The following is a 20,354-nucleotide window of genomic DNA, read 5'->3' as shown; positions in this document are numbered from 1 at the left end:
GTCGGTGTACTAGGCGGTCGCGCCCTGTGAATACCTTTCGAGCCTGCTTGCAGCTTTTATTGTTGATGTTACTATTATTATTATCATTGTTGTTGTTGTTGTTATTACTGTTTTGAAAATAAAGCTTGATGCAGATAAATTTCTCCTTGTTCATTGGAATGGTTTTAGCATTGTAAAGACAGCCTGTCTTAAACTGTAAGCCACAGTAAGCTGAATTCTATCAGTATTATCCTGTAGCCTCTTGACACAGGACACATGGTGTCTGAGTTCATAGCCAGAGTTCAGCCACAGTAGTTTCAATAGCAGGTAATGTTAATAACACCACAGCTTTTTGTTATATTTAATGTCTGAATTTTTATATTTCATGTCTCAGCATGGCAAGTTTATAGTGAGCAATGTGATTTAATCGCAGCCAACTCTTCTTGAGGCAGTGATACCCAGAGCAGCTTTTTGTGACGACTCTAGAAAGCAGCAGTGTTGCATCAGCAGGAAATTTAAGGGATGCTGATTTTAGGCTTATTCATTAATTCATTAATTCATTCAGGCTTATTTATAACGTTTTTGAGCAAAGTTTGTGTATATGATTCAATCCAAGCCAAACTCTGTGACTCTGACTTGACTATCCACACTTTGCACTGATTTTCCCTAACTGTCTGTGATATATCAAAAGCTACAACTAATTTCTATCATGTTCAAAGCATGACATTTCTAAATTTCTACTGTATCATTTTGAGCTGTTGTTTTTAATCATATTCCTCGAAATGACTGAATGATGGAATGTGGGATAAATCAATATGCTGTAGTAAATGGTGATTGTAAAAGACCAATGGTTTTCTATCTTTTTAATGTCGTGGCATGCTCATACTAACAGCCATTGACCCCCCTCCCCCCCCCCCCCCCTTTGAAACCCAATGAATAAACGCAAAAATGGAATCCCTAAACATGGGAGTTATTCGGCACTTGACCACCATGAAAACCAGATTATAAAATAAGATAAAATATCACTTTATTAATCCCCTTGGGGAAATTCAGCTGCCACAGCAGCAGCTGTCAGAACAGTACCAAGGAAAAACAAGTACAAGAACATAATAAAAGTGAAGAGGTAATAAGATGAAAAATAGAGGTAACATAATATAAAATAGAGACTACTCACCAAGATCGGATGCAGCTGGACAAGTTTGTAGCATTCGGATTTTTACTTGAACACATTTGTGAACATATCCAACAACAGATCCCACTACTGTGATTTTCAGTTGACTGTTGGTCCAGCGTTTTAGAACATAATTTTGCCAAATAGCAATTGATAGAAGAGAACATAGCGGAGGGATACCATTTAGGAAAGATAGTTCCTGTTTGGGAGACCGGATCTACTTTTATTTTTAAATGCTAATTTTAAACCAAGAATAGAAATGCAAAATGACGACAGACCCAGGATGCTTTATTGTCTTATAAGCAGGATCTGTTGTTGAATCTGTTCACCAACGTGTTAAATGTCAGTTTTCAGGCGATTTTCGTGGCCCATTGAAACGCTACAAACTCGTCCAGCTGCATCTGATCTTGGTGAGTAGTTTATATTCTGGTGTTCATGGTGGTCAAGTGCCAAATAATGTTAAAACTAAGTGGAATATTACTTAAAAAGTTAACATTTTGGAGATATGACGTTTTCACCCAACATGAGTATTATATGATGTTATTAGGCTATTATAACTAAGGTTCGGGAATAAAGACCATGCCTCAAACACACATTCAGTTTCTTGTCTCGACCTATTTAAGCGTGCCTAACTATTAACCTTTCTCTCTCCTGTGTCTCAGTTCTCACGTTCCTCCCCCACCAAACCGCTGTTTGTCTTCCGCTCTCATTTCTCTCTCAGTACAGAAACCACAGGAGGAAATGACAGAGCCAGAGGACTCTCCATCAGCGAGGCAGCACCCTCCACCCTGAGTCTCAATTCCCTGGGTTCCTCGAGCCGACCGTCGACCCCATCATCTCATCCGACCCCTCGATTCACCCCCTCACTCTCGACCCCTGATTCATCCCTCCACCCTCGTTTCATCCCTCCATCCTCGACCCCTCGTTGTCTCAATAAACTGTCTAAATTTATCTCATAGTGCCGTGGTCTTTGTTGGTGAAGTAAGGTTTAGGGGGAAAAAAAAGTGGTGCTGTCCTGGTCCTGTACGTAAACTCTTGTGTTTCTTGTGTGCATTATGTGTGCTTTGTGTCAGCGTGTTACCTACATCAGTGGTTCTCAAAGTGGGGTCCGGGGACCCCCAGGGGTCCGTGGCACTCTGCCAGGGGGTCCCTGAAAAGTTTTCAGATTCATTCATTTAAATTATCATGATATAAAAGTTTATAAAAGTATAAAAGTTTTTTGTTTTTGTTTTTTACAAAAGGCTTCATAGTTCAACGAATAATATTTTATTTCTTAAATCTAAAATAGCTCATAGATTACGTTCTAATCTAACGAATCTATACATTTAAAAGTCAAGCACGTCACCCGTTACCGTGGAAACAACAATAACTGGTACGTCAGTCAGAGAGCGCCTCCGGCTGCTAGCATGCTACGAAGATGGACAGAATTTTAAAACGACCGGTTACGGCTACAAATGAAGTAAATGAAAAACAAAAAACAAAAGTAAGGAAATACGATGAGGAGTATCTCCAATATGGATTTATTGAAGTGGAAGGGAGGCCGAAATGTCTTATATGCCTGCAGTGTCTTGCCAATGAGGCGATGAAGCCTGCCCAATTGAAGAGGCACCCAAGCATCCAGATTATGTAAAAAAAAGAGCGGTCTGTTTCTGAGAGGAAGGGCGAGGACCGCCAGCAACAACCAGGATGCTGACAAAGTGGTTTGGGATTGTAGCGATGTTGCAGATGTTTTGCAATCTACTGGATACATATGTTGCAATGCAGGCATGTGTTCAGTTTGTTATAGCCTGCATTTATTTTATGATTAGACTTTTATCAATCATTACGTATGAACTAAGAGTGAAACACTTTTATCTTGATGTGTGTGTGTGTGTGTGTGTGTGTGTGTGTGTGTGTGTGTGTGTGTATGTTCTGAAATGCACTTCAAATTAGCACTTTTCTCTTGATTTCCCTTTGATATTTTGTTTAGGTACAGCATTACTTGCAGCTAATTGATTGATTGTTTTATGGGTATTCTGTGTTGAGATGGTGCAAATATTTTTAATACATATCTAATATCTTTCTAATACATTTCTCTTGTGTTGTTCTTTCACATGACTAAGACTATAGAAGTGTAAAAAATAGGCTACATCAGATTATTCCAAGGGACATACATGTCAAGTCAAGTCAGTTTTCTTATTTATATAGCCCAGAATCACAAATCAGAATGAGGGGGTCCCCGGTATATTCTCTATCTTGTAAGAGGTCCTTGGCTGAAAAACAACTGAGAACCTCTGACCTACATGTTACCCTCATGTTGGTGCTGAGATGTAAACCACACTAAAGCCACCTCCTCATAAAGTTAATGCACTCTCTGATTAAAAGCTGATTCAGATTCATGCAGGAACCTCCAGAATCCTGTCAATCAACGGATTATTACCCTGTCATTCATGCACTGATAAGGAACAGGCTATAAAAAGGTCAGTCAGGCTTATTTTCAGTGTAACTAGGTTCACCGTGCCTGATGCCTGTTGTGCCATTATGGCTAAACTGCAGTGGAAAACTATGTCTATGTCTATGAAGTGTGGTTAAACAAAGAGCGGGTTCCCATCTCTGTCTGTCACCTCACACTTCCTTTTATCTCTGCAAACCTCCCAGTATGCATGAGTGCTCTCTCACGCCTCTGTCTCCAAACCCCTCTGCACTTCTTACATGTTAACAGCGCAGCAATGTCTACTTCTTAATGTGTTCATGTGAAATTTCCAAGTAGGGAATTTGTTGTTTTCTGATATATCTGAGAGCACATGAATGCACAAGCTCCATGAATCCCCCGTGTTAAGTGCCCAGTCGTTAACTCCAATGTCATTACAGCTCTTTTTCTTTTTCCTTTAAAGTCGAGATGAAACGGCATTTCGAGAGTATCTAACTTCCGTATCGTGACGTATTTCCGAGTGAAACAGGAAAGACAGGCGGGACGTAACGTTGGGAGGAATTTGATTTGAACGTTGAAAAGTGGGCGTGTCATAACACCCGAAGACACACCGAAGTACCGTGCTGTTGCTAGCTAGCTAACTAATGAATCTTAGCCTCTTAGCTCTGTGCGCTAAAAGTTGAAGATTGATTGATGTCATGATATTATTGGTTGAAATTAGTTACGAGCATGCTTACGTAAGCACACGGCATATTTTGTTTTACAGGAAGAAAACATGATTGAATTTTGATATAAGAATACAATGAAATTGATTTTTGGTATTTTTTTCGGCATATATTGTTAAATAGGTGCACAGTATGACTGGGGATGTGATCTAAAAGGGTTAAAAAGGCATTTTTCATTTCATCTCGTCTTTAACATCCAAGGCAGATTTTTTTGGTGTTTAATAGCACAGGAGATAGATACATCAGATTCTTTGGCATTGGCAAATACAATAATCAAGTTATTACAGTTTTTTTTGTGTTCTGACCTTCAGGTAAAACACGCTTTACGCGCCAGTAAACTTGAGACTAGTAGTAGTGAGGTGTGTCGCTCATGCAGAAGTCGGGCTGCAGGCTCTCGAAGGTGCAGTCGGACGTGTCCATGGAGCAGCGGCCGCAGTAGCAGCTGGCGGCCACAAGGTAGGTGACGGTCGGGTCCACTCCCAGAGGACAGTCGGGCAGTTCAAACGTCTTGTAATACACATCCCGGTACGTGCACACATGCTGGTACACGTTGCTGAAAGGTATCTTGATGACTGGGTCCTGGAGGGAAGAAGACACGGTAACACTCAATACGGTACACAAATTCTGAGGAGTTACCGAGGAGCGAGTAAGGAACATATCAGGAACAAACTGCTAGTTAACAAATAGTTAACAAGTAGTTCCTGAAAAACTCTGAATCAAGTAAGTTACTTAAGATCAGACTGTTAGATACCATGTTAATGAACCAGTATGTAATGACTGGTTCCTGGATATCTGTGAATCTGCATAATGACCACTTACTTAATGAATTGTTCCTGATTAACTCAGTGGCACGTAACCAATAACGAATCATTACTTCCTTATTACCTCCATATTAGTTCATATTTTTGTGTAAAGTAGTGCAGTGGTTCTCAACGTGAGGTCCGGGGACCACCAAGGGTCCTTCAGGGGGTTCCAGGGGGTCTCCAGCAATTGATGAATTGTTAAACTTCAGCATTATTTCATTTACAAGAAGTTAACACAATTAGAGAATGTAGAAGAATGATTATTGTGATCATAATTTCACTGTTATCTCTCTACCTACAATACATATAGGAACAGGATCTGGACAAAATCATATCTAACAATAAAAATATTTTCAGATTTGGGTCCAAGACACAAAATCTCATCAAATGGGGGTCCGTGGCTCTAATGTGGACTAAATTAGGGGTCCTTGATATGGAAAAGGTTGAGAATCACATGTAGTGCATCATACTGAGTGGTCACTAGTAATGCATTACCATTTGGGATAGTGTGATGCACTGCTTTACTTGGGGGGACACAAAAATGGTAACTAATGGACAGGTAACCATGAAGTAATGATGCATTACTAGTAACCACTTAGTATGATGAACTACTTTATTTCGGGGGAAACTCTGTCACTGACTGACCTCATTTTCTCTCTTGATGAGCGTGTCAACAGCGCTGTGGCAGCACAGCTTCCTGTATATTCTCACAGACAAGCGCAGCAACAGTTACATTTCACGTCATAACAAAACAGAGCAGCAAAACCACACAGTTACTCCATCTATCCTCACAGACAGCGACAGAGAGAGAGAAAGTCTGTTTGCATTACAGTTGAGTCAGTTCAGTCATGGGTGAGGAGAGAAGACGTGACAATGAACACAAAGCAGGATGTTGTTCAGAAAATGAGCGTGGATGCTTAGCAAACCCTCTCTGGATAAATAGGAGTTAAAAAAACACAAGAGATGAGAATACAAATAAAAGCCAAATTACTATATGAGGGGTTTCATTCCAAAAAGCTAGTTCTACATCACTTTTGTAAACATGTTGCTACCTGAAATTCATCAATCAAAAAAGCATACAATTCTGTTAACAATATAAATGTTCTACGATCGATGGCTCATAGTTTTAACAGTAACCCATAATGTGCTTTACTTTCAGACCAGCCTTTTTTTTTTTTTCAAATATAAGATATCTCAGTTTGGAATGAACCTCTTTCATATCTTTTTATAACTCTTGAGTCTTCCCAGTATACCTTAGTGATGCAGTGTCCGCTGCAGATGGTGGTTTCCACCGGGTGGCAGCGGGGACAGCCCTCCTTCTCCACAGACACCGTCTGGTTGATGAGCTGGCAGGGCTGCAGCTGGTACGAGCCTGACGGACATTATCAGATGTTGGGACAAAATGTCTCACAGTTTCTGAGGAGCTATATACTGTATATCTATATATGGGGTTGCTGACAAAACATTTATTTCACTTTGAAGGAAAATGTATGTACAGTACTTTTATTGAAGTTAAAGTCCCACTGAAACGGAAGTTAGAGCGTCTTTAGCTTCTGTACTGTGACGTATTTCCCAGTGAAACTGAATATTTGAGCGGTGTACAGTTACAAGAGGGATTTAAATCAAATCCTTCGCATTTGATTGGACCGCTAAACAGTGGGCGGGGCTTAGAGTTTAGCGGGATACGGAGCTACAGAGGACTGTCGGCTCCACACACACCTCCCTCACCTGTTGTTAGATCAGGAGGACAAGGTAGAGATGAATGAATTAGACCTCAGTGACATTGTTTTGGAAATGAAAACAAAGTTTTTGCCCACTGATATCCAAACACACATCTCTTCCTATCTCTCTCCATACTGCTCTGTCAGCTACGACCCAGAAACGGTGAAGTTTGGTTTTATATGACCGGTGTGGCTAGCTAGAGGTTGAAGAATGATTGATGGGTGGATGTCATGATATTATTGGTTGAAATTGGTTATGGGCATGCTTACGTAAGCACACGGCATATTTTGTTTTACAGGAAGAAAACATGATTGAATTTTGATATAAGAATACAAAGAAATTGATTTTTTGTATTTTTTTTTGGCATATATTGTTAAATAGGTGCACAATATGACCGGGGATGTGATCTAAAAGGGTTAAAAAGGCATTTTTCATTTCATCTCGACTTTAAAGTCCCCATGAAATGAACTCCCATTACTTTTACTTCGTGGAAAACACAGTATCTTTGGTGCTGACCTCATGCTGCACTAGTAGGCATAAATGTAAGTTTCTAACAAATAAAACCATCAGATTTTTGAACAGTCCCGCCCCTCTGCACCCCTCGTATTAAATAAAATTGTCTTTTTCTCCATGACTCATATTCCATTGGTTTAGACTTTTGAATGATCCCTCATTGCATTATGTTCCGCCAACATCCTGTTTCAACAGGAAATGCATCAAATCCAGGAAGTAAAGATGCCGTTTCATGGGGTCTTTAAAGCTGAAACCTGCGATTTCCTTGCTTGGCCTTTGGCGAAAAGTATTTGACTTTGACTTTCGATGATTGTAACATTTGTAATGAAATTAGGCAATAACATCGTTTATGATGGTGTAAATACTGCGACTTGACAGTTGCAGCACCCTACAGTGTGTGCCGCTAGCATATCTGTCAGGTTACCCAAACATTATTTTCTCTGTAAGCTCTTTTGGTGTATGCTAACTAACCGGCACAGCTAGCGTGTGTTGGCTAACATTAGCTGGATAGTTGGCGGACCTTCGTCCTACCTGCTCAAACATCTCATCAGCGGTCCATGGCAATACTGTTTATATTGTGTAACCTGACTCCACAGTCCAGATAGATAAAATAAATATTTATTACTGGAAAAAAGTCCCGGATTCCAGCTTTAATTTAATGTATTTCAGCGTATCAGTGATAATGAATCACTCATCTGTATTTGGCGGTAACAGTTTTCTGATCACAAAGCCTTTGACACTGCCAAAGGTGAACTACCTGCCGTGACATCACTGATTGAAACATGGCCAGAAGTTTCAGCCCATAGAGAGCAGAGCAACAACAATTTTCTGCCCCTAGAAGCAGATGCAGGACTTAATTAAAAAAAAAATGTTAAAATTAGGTAAATGAATGGTATTCACTATATAGAAGCCATATAAATATAATAATAATGTCATCTTACCTACAGGAGCCATGGGCCAAATGGAGCCCAACGCTCCCAGACACAGGCTCAACATCAGGGGGAACATCACTCTGCTGACTGGAACAACCATCGTCCTGCAGGAGACAGGGGGGAGATGTTGGGCAGTTAGTTAGTCAATTAATCAATCAGTCAGTCAATCAGTCAGTCAGTCAGTCAGTCAGTTCATTAGTTAGTAAGCCGTTTAGTTTGTCTGTCATTCAGTCAATTGGTTCCTTATAGTTCATTTGCTAGGTAATTATTTACCCAGCAATTTACTTACTCAGATTGCTACTTGGTTACTTGGTCAAAGGAAATCATTTGGCTACAATTGTGGCACTGTAGACATCAGTGCAACGCATGAATAAATACTGATAGTGTTCGAAGTAGTCCGAATAGCAAAACTATTGTATTGTCTGTATACAGAGAAATGTATTAGAAAGATATTAGATATGTATTAAAAATATTTGCACCATCTCAACACAGAATACCCATAAAACAATCAATCAATTAGCTGCAAGTAACGCTGTACCTAAACAAAATATCAAAGGGAAATCAAGAGAAAAGTGCTAATTTGAAGTGCATTTCAGAACATACACACACACACACACACATCAAGATAAAAGTGTTTCACTCTTAGTTCATACGTAATGATTGATAAAAGTCTAATCATAAAATAAATGCAAAACACAAATGAGATCCGTCTGATCAGTGCATTGCCTCTTCTCCCTGTCCTTCCCACATATAGATGTTTATTTCCCCAGTCGCTGCTGCTGCTAACTTTAACTTTTTCATTTTACATACTATATAGTGAGATGCCCACGAAAGTGAGAAGGGCAAAAATAAGAGAGGAATTAAAGCGGAAGGCAGCAAGAGGGACTGCATGTTTGACTGGATCAAGACGACAGGTGAGAGGCAGACTAGGGAGTCAGAGGTGGCAGGGCGAGCTAACTTATCTTCATATTTATCATACAAGGAAAAAAATAGATTTGGTGACTTTATCATAGAAACTATCCAAAAGAGGTGAATATGAGCCATCATTCCTCATTCCTCAGTACATTTGAAAATAAATGCCAAATCAGAAAAGATGTAGTTTTCAGTCATTTTCTTCTTTGGAGGTTCAACCTGTACTTCAGTGTATTACAGCATGATTAAAAAGTGAAAACATTAAAATGTAGGTTATTCTATTTTGGTTATGTTTAACGAACCTGGCCCTGAATACTAATAGGTTTCACTGTACTGCATGTAATCTATGGAAGTGATGATGATTACTGTGAGAATAGCTGATATTCTCTTCAAAAGCTGATTTAACATTACTGATTTACTGATTTACTTCATTACCATTTTCTCAATATAAGATGAAAAACGTGGGCATACAAGTCACATCTAGCCTGAAGTCAGATGTGAATAATTGTGACAGGACTGGCATCCTTAGTGATACACTGAGATTATTCTACAGACTGTTTGACACTGTAAAAAAGAAGAAATTATTATGAAGAACACTGGAGAGAAAATACAGCTTTACATACCTGCCATTTACCTGTGTTAAATTTGAATAAGTGGACCTCAGGTTGTGAGTGTGAGGCGCCTGACTCACCTGTCTGCCGTCTGCAGCCGGTGTGCTGCGGCTGGCTGACCTGAGGAGGATTTATTCAGCACAGAGCGCCGCGTGTCCCGGAGGAAGCTCGCTGCTGTCGGACGTCACCGTAGCGCAGCCTTGGTTACCTGCTTCTGCTGAGAGAAGAGACTGGAGGACAGTTTTAAACCTTGGTTTTGATGTGCGTGTAGGCTCGTTTTCCAGCACCACCCTGCTTTACATTCATCTGTTGTCAATGTTCAATCACATTTAATAACCTTTGGGCTACAACCCAAAATGTTGCCTTGGAGCTGTAAAGGTTATAAGTTACATTACCAGGGGTCACGGCCATCAAGGGGGTCAATAAATGATTAGCAGTGATGAGATGACTTAAACAAAGTACGACTCAAGTATACAAATATTTGATATTTTATTATACAGTATATTCACATTGACCAATATGGGTTTTTGAAGGCTGATACTGATATTTTTGTATTGCAGTTGCCAATCTTCTGTGTCAATATTCAATATCTTTCAATTTGACCATTTTCATGCCAGAAATTACAAGTATTCAGTGTTTTCCTCAAGAATATTTCTTCTCATTGGGGTGGAAAAGCCTTTGAATCAGCATTTAGTCCATCATGGGACACTAAAACTCTCCACTGAAACACAGACTGATGAAATTATTTTAGTGTCAGCAGCTCTTTAAGGCAGAGTGACATCCTCCACCTGTTCAATGGGAGGGAAACTCTTGGATACATTAAATAAAGAATTAAACAATTAAATAAATTACATATGCAAAGAAAATACATTTACAGACTGCTGTTATGTAGCTGTGTTCAGGAAGGAACCTCCATCAGAGGCGGTGGATGACATCACTGGTCAACATCTGATATTTTCTAAAAGGCCAATAACAGCCTGATATATCGGTCTAACCATAATATATATATTATATATACTCCCAGGCTTCCCCCGTAACTGTCAAGTTAAACAGCCTAACAAAGGAAAATAAACCATCATTTAGTATCACTGTTCACCATTTATTCTGTACATGATCCTTCCTCAGCTGTAGTGAGCTGTAGGCCTCCAAGATGGCCGCCAGAGGGCGCGCGTGTCACCGAACAGCGCCATACCTGTGTATTACAGTATGCATTAATATTACCTATGCGTCCAAGTATATTCTGTTCCTTGTTTCATTATAACCTGCTGCCTTTAAGTGTGTGTGTGTGTGTGTGTGTGTGTGTGTGTGTGTGTGTGTGTGTGTGTGTGTGTGTGTGTGTTCAGGCTCACAGGCCAAAGAGGACTGCAGTATTTCATGAATTACTCAGAGAAGGCTCTAATACGCAAAATGTAAACTGGATTAACAGAGCAACAAAAACAGTGTTTTTAACCTATTTGTGTGCTAAAAATTATATTTTATCGTGTTTTCATTATTTCTACCCAGGCTGAAATATTACATGTTACACCAACATCATTTTTGCTTTCTGCATCTCCCATATGGTCTAGCGGTTAGGATTCCTGGTTTTCACCCAGGCGGCCCGGGTTCGACTCCCGGTATGGGAATGATGGTTTTGAGGATCACTGCAGCCTGATGGGGCGGGAGAGCGTCTGGTACAAACAATCGAAACTCTTGAACAATAATGTCCTTCGTGACTTGAGGAAAATTGGTTGTCGCAGGCGAACAAGACAGTATTTAGGTAAGAAAAGGACAAATAAATCTGCTGAATGAATATGCTGTACATGGAGAGACTAAAAAAAGATCACTGTGATATTCCTATAATATTCCTACAGGGACTTACATCATGTCTGTGGTACACAATATGGACTTTATAGTGATCTGCTGAATTCATCGTATTCGTGGTAGGCTATTTTTTTTTTGTTATCTCCTATATTATTGCTGTAATAATCCTACAATATTCCTATAGGGTCGTGTAACTTTGCTGTAATAGCCTATTTGCATAGTATCATTCTAAAAATGATCATAGGATTACTGTAGTTGTTTTCAAATGAATAGTATAGCCTAGTATTAGTATATTCAAATAAATTCCGGATTACATTACGTGCAATTTTGTCCAACAAGCTGCGGTGGAAACAGGAGAGCTCAGTGTGATGCAGGACGGGAGTCTGGCAGTGTGATGAATAATCCTGTTTGGTCACAGTGGGATCAGTCTGACACGCTGACTTCCTCCTGCAGCTTTTATTTTAGACTGTAGTCACTTAATTCCTGCAAGGCTGAGGGTTTTTATTGGGTTAAGATGACACGGAGATCCAGAGGTTTCCTGTTTGGGACAATAAACGGACACTAATCCCCATGTCCGGGATTCAACCTTGGGAACAACGTTGCTGCTGTCGTGCATCTTTTATCTGGCACACATAAGAAAACACTTTATTGGTCCTCATGGGGAAATCGGGCCGTTGCAGCAATAGGATACTGCAGGGGAAGAAAATAAATAACACATAGAGCACAAAAACAGTAGAAATTAAAAAATATATATATTATAATAAAAAGAATAAAGTGGAACCTATACCAATTGTGAGGTGGTGTAAACATGACTGCAGGCAATTTCAACACATAAGAGTATTGATTACTAACATATAAACCTACTTATAGTTACAGATTTACAGAGCAGTCCCGATTGCTTGCTTTAATATTTAAGATTAGTAGATAGGAAATATGATAAGTTGTCAGGCAGGATCTATATTAAGTAGCCTATCTCATCTGGAAGACATAGAAACATATTAAGAATTATTTGATGGAAATTATAATGTAACATTAAATAAGCTGTTTCCAAATATGGCTTATATAATCAAACCCCTTCATTTTATCCCCGAAATGTCCTTAATTTCCCATTACATAAACATGAATTATCCATTAAAAATAGCAAAGCTTTTTTAAAAAAAAAAAAGCAAGGTTAGTATCATGGGTTTAAGTTTTAAGGGATTTATTCATGGGTTGCTTTGTGGAGACACTTGTAATTATAGGATTTTGTGCCTTTTGTGCAGGTTTACAGTTTACTAATGAGTTAGTAATCTCTTTTCCAAGAGAGACCTGCTAACAACAGAACAGTTATAAAAAAGACATGCAAGTTCATTCAAACATTAAACAGCAACAATCAGCAATCAAACAAAAATCAGTGGAAACAGTTACAGTCAATGTTAGAAAAATCATGGATTAAAAATTTGAATTTTTCTAAAGAAACAAGGGATTGTAATTTCAAAGACCTTTGCAAATCATTCCATTTGTAAGGCGCAGATTATCGAAAACCATTTTTGCCAAGCTCCGTATTTACATGCGGAATATCTGAGATTAGGTAATCCTGAGACCTGGTTTGAGACTGGCTTTAATTGTGATTAGAGAAGAGAGGTATGTAAAAGAAGTCCAAAAATTAAGGGGAGTGTAAGGGGGTTTTGATGGGGGTCTCCTCCATTAATAAACCCCTTAATTAATTTTAAGGGGATTTTGAATTAATTAAGTGGGTGAATTAATCTAAATGCAAGGTTATTTTATGTGATTACTGGTTCGTAGAGTATTTGTACGTTTTTATGTCTGTAAAACAGCGTTGAGGGCTTAAACACCCTTTGAGCGACAGTTAAAACCTCGGAACTAAACATCACGCCACCAAAGTTTTCTCTTTTCAGGCCGGCAATCAATATCGGACGGACCCATTTAGCACATAAGGCGCATGCGTAGTATCCAATGTGATTACGAAAGTCGCTGCTATGTGATTTTTCCAAGGTAGTTTTTTGTGTAACCTTTGCACAAGGACAAAACTACTGCGGTATCATGGCAGGAGAGGAGGAGGAGAGCAGTAATAAGGTAACTTTAATGCCCGCAGTGTGTTGCTAGTAAACAAATATTAAATGTAATTTGGGTGCTAGCTTGTTTGGTGTTAGCTTCCAGTTTTCAGAAGGTCAACAGTAACGTCTGGTTAGAAAATGAAATGATAACGATATCCATCTGACTCAGTTACACGCATGGGGTTTTGAGTTAATCTAAAGTCAAGTTGAAGCTGATGTGTTTCCCGATACATTGAACACATGCTAACATTGTCAGTACAAACATTCACCTGTAACGTTACATTTCTTCATGCGGCAACACTGGTAACGTTAGATCGTGATTATCAAGCTAACTAACAAGAAAGGGACATTATTTCGTTCACTCTCTCTCCATGTTCATCCTAGTTGTGTTAACATTTAGAGAAAGCAAACAGTCAGCTTACTAAAGTAAATTAACTTAACTTCAGATAACATAGCTAACGTTACGTCAAAAAGCTAACGTAGACCAGATGCATTCTGTTCTCTTGTACGGAGAGAGCTGTACGCTGAAGTCCATTGACAAATCTGATAATTACATGTTGCCTTGCGTCTCGGCCAATGATGCATACCTCGCAGAACAACATTTGAAACATTTACCTTCAAACAAGGAGCCACTGTAAAATTCGGCATACAAGTGATTCACTAAGCAGCACTTTATTTCACTAAAATCTCGACTTTTATAGCTAGTTTACCGTGCTCGCCACTGCCTTCCAATTGTATTAGTTTAAATTGAGTTGAAATAGGTGCTGCTTGGTGTATGGGATGTATGCCGAATTGAAGAGTGGATGTTTCACTATGGGCATATGTATGCTGATAAACAAGACCACAATGTTGCCTGATTCGTAAAAGAGAAATTGTCACATATTGGGGTGTATGTTTATTCCTGTGTCCCTGTCTGTCTGTTTGTCCTTCAGGGGTTTAAGCTGCTGGGCATTCTGGATGTGCAGAACACGCCCTGCGCCAGAGAGGCCGTCCTGCACGGTGCTGGAGGCTCACTAGCTGCTGGCCTGCTGCACTTTCTGGCCACCAGTAAGTCATAACTTGAGTCATAAGTGTGTGTGTGTGCCTTTTCAGCACTCATATAGTGAATTTCGGCTTTGCATTTTACCACATTTTTGTTGTATTATGTTGTCATGATGCTGCTGTCTCTCTGGAAAAAGAGAGAGACCTGGCCAGCGGAAAAAGAGGTTCTGACTCTTAATGGGACTGTCTGGTTCGATAAAAGGGCAAATACAAATATCGAATTTCTTCCAAAAGGTCAGAGTTGATCCTTGCAGGAGCTTTGTGTCCTGTCGGTATCCTTGAGCAAGACACTAAACGCTAAACTACCTTCTCACTCACTGTCAGTCACTCTGGATAAGAGTGTCAGCTAAATGCCTAAAATGTAATAATGTAAAATGTTAAACAAGGACAGCCAAGACAAGGTTTCTCGCCGGTTTCAAATCCAGTGTTCCCCATTAATAGATTTTTTTGTTGCAGTCTACCTCACACTCTCTCACCGTCACCCCTGCTCTCTGCCATTTCTGATGTGCTAGCAGCTTCAGGCGGGAGATTCTTCAGCATCGCCACCCGGCCTCAAACTCAAAGTCAGGTTTTTGAATGATCTTGTTAATGAACAAGATCTCCAGGCTGTTTCTCAGTAGTATCTTAGCACTGAGATCCAAGAGGAGCTGTGATAACCCAGCAAACATTTTGACGTTGAATAGATGCTGATAGTCTTCCAGAGCTGTTTACTGCACCGTTTTGTGAAATCGGGACTGAAATATCTTCCTGACACCAGTTCAAAACCGTTTCCAAAGCTGTTTTTTTAATATGAATTTGCCATAATGTCATCAAATATCATGAAAATGTTATACTCATTTGTGTTGCCGTTGAACATGGCCGCCTGCTGCACATCGCCGTCCGCAAATGCTTGCTGGGAAAAGCTCAGCACAGATGCTTTTGGGAAACCAGACGTCAGTCCTGTAGGTCCCCTATCAGGAAATAACAGCTTTTGAGAAGAAGTTCACATGCATCAAAAAAAACCTTGTGAAAATCCCATGTATCTCTCATTTCTGTCAATGAGAGGCAGTCATTTTCAGTAACAGAAAAAGCTAACCTCTCATACGGCATGGGAGTGACCTGTATGAACTCTGAAACTCGTTGATATTCTGCTTAAATTCTCAGCAGCCCTCTCTCCTGTCGCCTGCAGGTCGAGTGAAGAGGTCTTTTGACGTGGGACTTGCAGGCTTCATGCTCACCACGCTGGGGTCATGGTAGGTCCTCATGTTGACTGACTCTTCATCCTCCTCTCAGCTGGCTGTCGCATTCTGCTCAAAAATTAGAGATGTTCCGATACCATTTTTTCCTTCCCGATACCGATTCCAATACCTGAACTTGCATATCGGCCGATACCGAGTACCGATCCGATACCAGTGCGTTAGAACCTTGAGGTCAAGCACATTGCAGGCAAGAACAACAGTGCAGCCGATTCCTTGTCAAGAGGTTGAAGAGAGTTGCTTAGAAATGGTGGATGAAGTTGTGTAATCCTGTTCCAATTAGGAAGAGAATTTTAGGGTTAGTCTACATGATGGATCGTAGACCCTTGTGAGGAATTTTCTCCTTTTAGCTCTGAGTGGGCTTAGTAAGTATTTTACATGGAAAATAGGAAAAGTGATGAAGTTTTTTGAAAGCGAGAAAGAAAAAAAAAACTTGTAAATAAGGATCATTAAATGTTAGTCTAGTGTCAAGTTTGTTTGTTTTTTGTTTATGGGGGGAGGAAATGTCACAGCACACCATCTCCCTATTGGCTGTCCTGCATGGCTGTCAGGCTAAAGGGGGGGGGGGGGGCTTAATCAAAATTAACGCTTTGTCCCATCAGATAATTTCAGTGACATTCATGGTGATTTTTCAAAAGTTTTTAGACATTTATTTACCCAGGGAAGACACACTTTTCATCTCTGCCTTGCCAGACATTCATACAGTTCCTCACATTCACACCAGGGAGCTGAATTGGCGCCCCCTGCTTGCCACAGCTGAAAACTGCATTTTCCTCCCAACTTCAGCAGCCTGACTGTCTGTCTGTCTGAAGGGTCGGATCAGATATGCAGCCATTTACTTGAATGCAGCTGCTGCACTGGCTGCAGCACGTTGACGGATCACAGCTGTAACTTTGGAGATACACATGGCTTCTATTTTTGTCTGACTACGCAGCGGTCTGTTGCGTGTTTGAGCCATATAAATGTATATAAATGTCACGCTATTGCTTATTATAGCCATTTACCACCATGTCAGTAAAGAAAATAGAGGATATACTGTGTATACTGTATGGCTACAGTACTTCTACACTCTCAACAAAAGTGACATGAGTACCCGATATGGTACATTAATCTTCCTCACGGTACAACTTGAGTTGTTTATGGAAAAATACCCAGAGGTAAAATGTAGATGGGCGCAGCACAACCAGCAGACCGCAGCAGAACAACAACAGACCTGGTGCAGCAACAAGTTTGAATGTGCAAATGTTATGCATGCTGTGTAGTTTAGGTGTTGGTGCTCATGTTTCTAATGGAAAACAGTAAACAGCACCTGAACCAACCAGCTGTATTTCCCTCTCCAGGCTCTACTGCAGAATGAACAACGCTAAGCTGCGCGTGCAGCAGAGAGTGATCCAGGACGGCATCAAGAACAAGGTCATGTACGAAGGAACCGGCCTGGACCCCACGGTCAAACCCAGACTGGAGACGCCACCCGGCCCCTCGTGACCCCTGACCCACCCTCCCCTGTCCCCCTTCAGCGGTCCGGCAGTTAAACTCTTCCCCCTGCCTGGAACGGCACAGAGAAGAGAGGAGGAGGTGTTGACATCTCAGGAGGATGTTATTAAAAAAACAAAGGCTCAACGGCTTCTTTCATCCAAGGAAATACATTAACTTAGGCTGCATAATTGATGGAAAGAATAATATTATTAATAATAATATTGACTATTGCATTTTTTTTTTTCTTAAAAGAGGTGTCACACAGCTTCCTAAACAAGGTATGCTCCTTGTGTGCAGAACGCCTGGCCTGTCAATCAAGTTGCTTAAGAAAGTCTTTCATCTTAGTGAAGCAAAGCAAAAACCTAAGCATTAGATCTCATGCCCCACCACCGCACCCCACCTCCCAAACATATACATATCCTAATCTCAAGGGGGGGATCGTCAATTTGATCTTTTGTCAATACTGTCCCACCGCACAGCTACCTTGATACGTGGACTCCTGTGACTTCAGTGACTGAAATCTTCAGACTGTGACTTCAGTGACTCCTTCCTTGTCTCTGAAAGCTCATGCTGCACACCAACCACTAAATGCAGTGTACTGAAGTGCAGAAAAGCCACCAGTGCATTGATCTCAGGCTCTAATGTAACATAAACACTTGCTTTGACGTGCAGTTGGCTCATTTTTCTGTCATTCTTGTGGCGACATCAAAACAGTCTGAGCCACCCTACTGAAAATGAGTAATAAAAACAGTGGAACAGCATGAGTATTTGTTGGTTTAAAGTTTCATACATCACTAAAACAGCAGGAAAATGATCCAGCTGCAGAACAGACCGTCACTGCAGGGGTTGATATTATATTGTGGACTGTGATTTTATGTATTATTGGTTTGTTTTTGAGTGAGGATGGGTGTAAATGATGCATGTTAAAGAGAGCGTCTGTATGTCACTAACAGGCATTTCATCCATGAAGGTTGTATGAGTAAGAACAAACTCAGAGAGAACTGTGAATCAGCCTGTTTGTCAGATTTAACTGGCCTTGTATTTATTAAACTGTCTGCTGGATAATGTTATGCGACAACTGATTCTTTTTATATGAAAATCGTCTGTGACAGAGTGGCAGATTTGAATCCACATCAGCGGACCTGTGATTGTTTTATTATTTAGTATTTAGAAGTTTGATTGTGTGGTGAATAAATTGTCTGCTGACCTGATGATGTGTGTGTGCAGTCTGTCAGCTTTAGTTTAAAATGCAGTTAAGATCAGTAATTTAACTGAAGTTTCACTATAAACTGAGATCTCTGCCATTGTTCTACTCTGACAAAATGACTGCTGGCATGAAGGCAGATTTTTACTGTTGGATATTAATGAAGTAAACACCTTTACTTAGAGAAAAGACAATTTCGCTACAGGGGTCATGGAGGTATCGTTATACCGCTTTTTGGATTGAATCCCTGCATTTGTAAATGACAGAGTTGTCATTCTGTATAGTTTGTTAATAAGTTGGATAGGACAAGTTTTTCATGCCAAAGGTTTTACAGTGTTTTGTGAAACCTCTGAATGGACTGACGGACACAGGAATATTTCTCTTCATGACCCTTCTTCCCCTTCTACTCTTCCACTCTCTACTACTTAAAAAAAATAAATAACTGATTCTACGGATGCTACTTATTTCTATTGAAGGCTAGCTGATGAAGACTGTGATGCATGGTTGGTTTGACCTCAGTTGACAAAATGCACTTTTAAGTGTACCTCGCTTTGGAAAAAAGAACAAAAAAACATAATTTCTAAAGTCCATTGTCAGGACACTGCGGCTTTGACCCTTGACCTCCTTACTGTTGGTTGCTTGTAATGTTGGTAATCAAGGAAATTCATCTTGTTCTACTGTTACACTCTGGATAATGGTGTCAGCTAAATGCCTAATGGTAGATAAACTGACTGAACCCAGGCTTGGTGGTACTGTTGTGTCACCAGATGGCCAGCAGATGTCACTATATTCATGTTCTAGCTCTACATGCTATGAACGTTATCCAGTCCAGTCCCATACTGTAAACACCTGTGGGTTTCAAAGTGAAAATATCGTGAAACACGGCAGATCACACACATCAAAATGTCATTATTCCTTCAAGGATACAACATCTACAAGCTGAAATGATAAAGAATATATATATATACATAACATTTGGCATAACTTTTACAGGTGTGGGAAACAATTTTCAACTTCCATTATGCATGCTTTGAGTGTCTGTAGAAAGCCAACCGCGTTACTTCTTCTTCTACTTCGCATTTAATTTAGAGAATTTTTTTACCTTTTGACACTCGCTCTAGCTGCGATGCGTTCCCTTTTCATTGCGACAGGTTTGCTCTAAATGAAATGCTGCACACTCCTCTTTCCTTAACACAATCGTTTAGATGCTAGTCTTCAGAGAATACAGCTTTGTAAGGACAGAGGTGCACGATTCAACAACGTTTGCAGATTTTCCACTTGTTAGAAGGGAAATACATTCATACACTCGACACTAGATTAAATGACTTGTTCACATGGACATTTTTTGCAGTGTAGACTCTCTTGTAACAGCAAGTGGAATAGTCTAAATCCCAGGAGTAGGACACAAGCGGCTGCATAGGTACATATATTATAGGAAAGATGGGGTGGGATGATAGGCGTTTGGTTGATTGGTTGAATTCGGCCTCATCTCAGACTCATCTGCACTAGGGTTCGGCCTGTATGGGGTTTTTGAAGGCCGATATTACCATTCATGGATGACCATTGTCATGCCCAAAATATATACAGATTCTTTTCAGGGTGGAAAAGCCTCTGAAACAGCATTTAGACCATTATGGGACACAAAAACTCTCCACTGAAGCCCAGACTAACACACACACACACACACACACACACACACCTATTCAATGGGAAACTGGGAAAGATCCCCACTTTTAACTGAAGAATTGTTTTGCAAAAAATGT

General features: G+C 40.2%; 2 protein-coding genes and 1 non-coding gene across 3 annotated transcripts; 2 read left to right on the top strand and 1 right to left on the bottom strand.

Moving 5' to 3' along the window:
• Positions 1-4,532: 4,532 nt before the first annotated feature.
• Positions 4,533-9,978, bottom strand: lhb (luteinizing hormone subunit beta). The gene is made up of 4 exons (XM_071897418.2): positions 9,859-9,978; positions 8,265-8,359; positions 6,342-6,460; positions 4,533-4,864 (listed from the first exon to the last, which is right to left on the bottom strand). Exons 2-4 carry the CDS (start codon positions 8,353-8,355, stop codon positions 4,631-4,633), a joined length of 444 nt encoding a protein of 147 aa, XP_071753519.1. The 5' UTR covers positions 8,356-8,359; positions 9,859-9,978; the 3' UTR covers positions 4,533-4,630.
• Positions 9,979-11,328: 1,350 nt separating this feature from the next.
• trnae-uuc (transfer RNA glutamic acid (anticodon UUC)) lies at positions 11,329-11,400 on the top strand. Its single transcript has one exon. It is a non-coding gene; the product is annotated as a tRNA-Glu (tRNA).
• Positions 11,401-13,520: 2,120 nt separating this feature from the next.
• Positions 13,521-17,629, top strand: cox20 (cytochrome c oxidase assembly factor COX20). Its single transcript, XM_071897425.2, has 4 exons — positions 13,521-13,654; positions 14,568-14,682; positions 15,845-15,908; positions 17,252-17,629. The coding sequence occupies exons 1-4, from the start codon at positions 13,622-13,624 to the stop codon at positions 17,394-17,396; spliced, it is 357 nt and encodes a 118-aa protein (XP_071753526.1). The 5' UTR covers positions 13,521-13,621; the 3' UTR covers positions 17,397-17,629.
• The last annotated feature ends 2,725 nt before the right edge of the window (positions 17,630-20,354 follow it).

Source organism: Centroberyx gerrardi, chromosome 15 (assembly GCF_048128805.1).
Source record: "Centroberyx gerrardi isolate f3 chromosome 15, fCenGer3.hap1.cur.20231027, whole genome shotgun sequence".
In the NCBI taxonomy this organism is placed as follows: domain Eukaryota; kingdom Metazoa; phylum Chordata; class Actinopteri; order Beryciformes; family Berycidae; genus Centroberyx; species Centroberyx gerrardi.
This window is presented reverse-complemented; position numbering and strand designations above follow the sequence as displayed.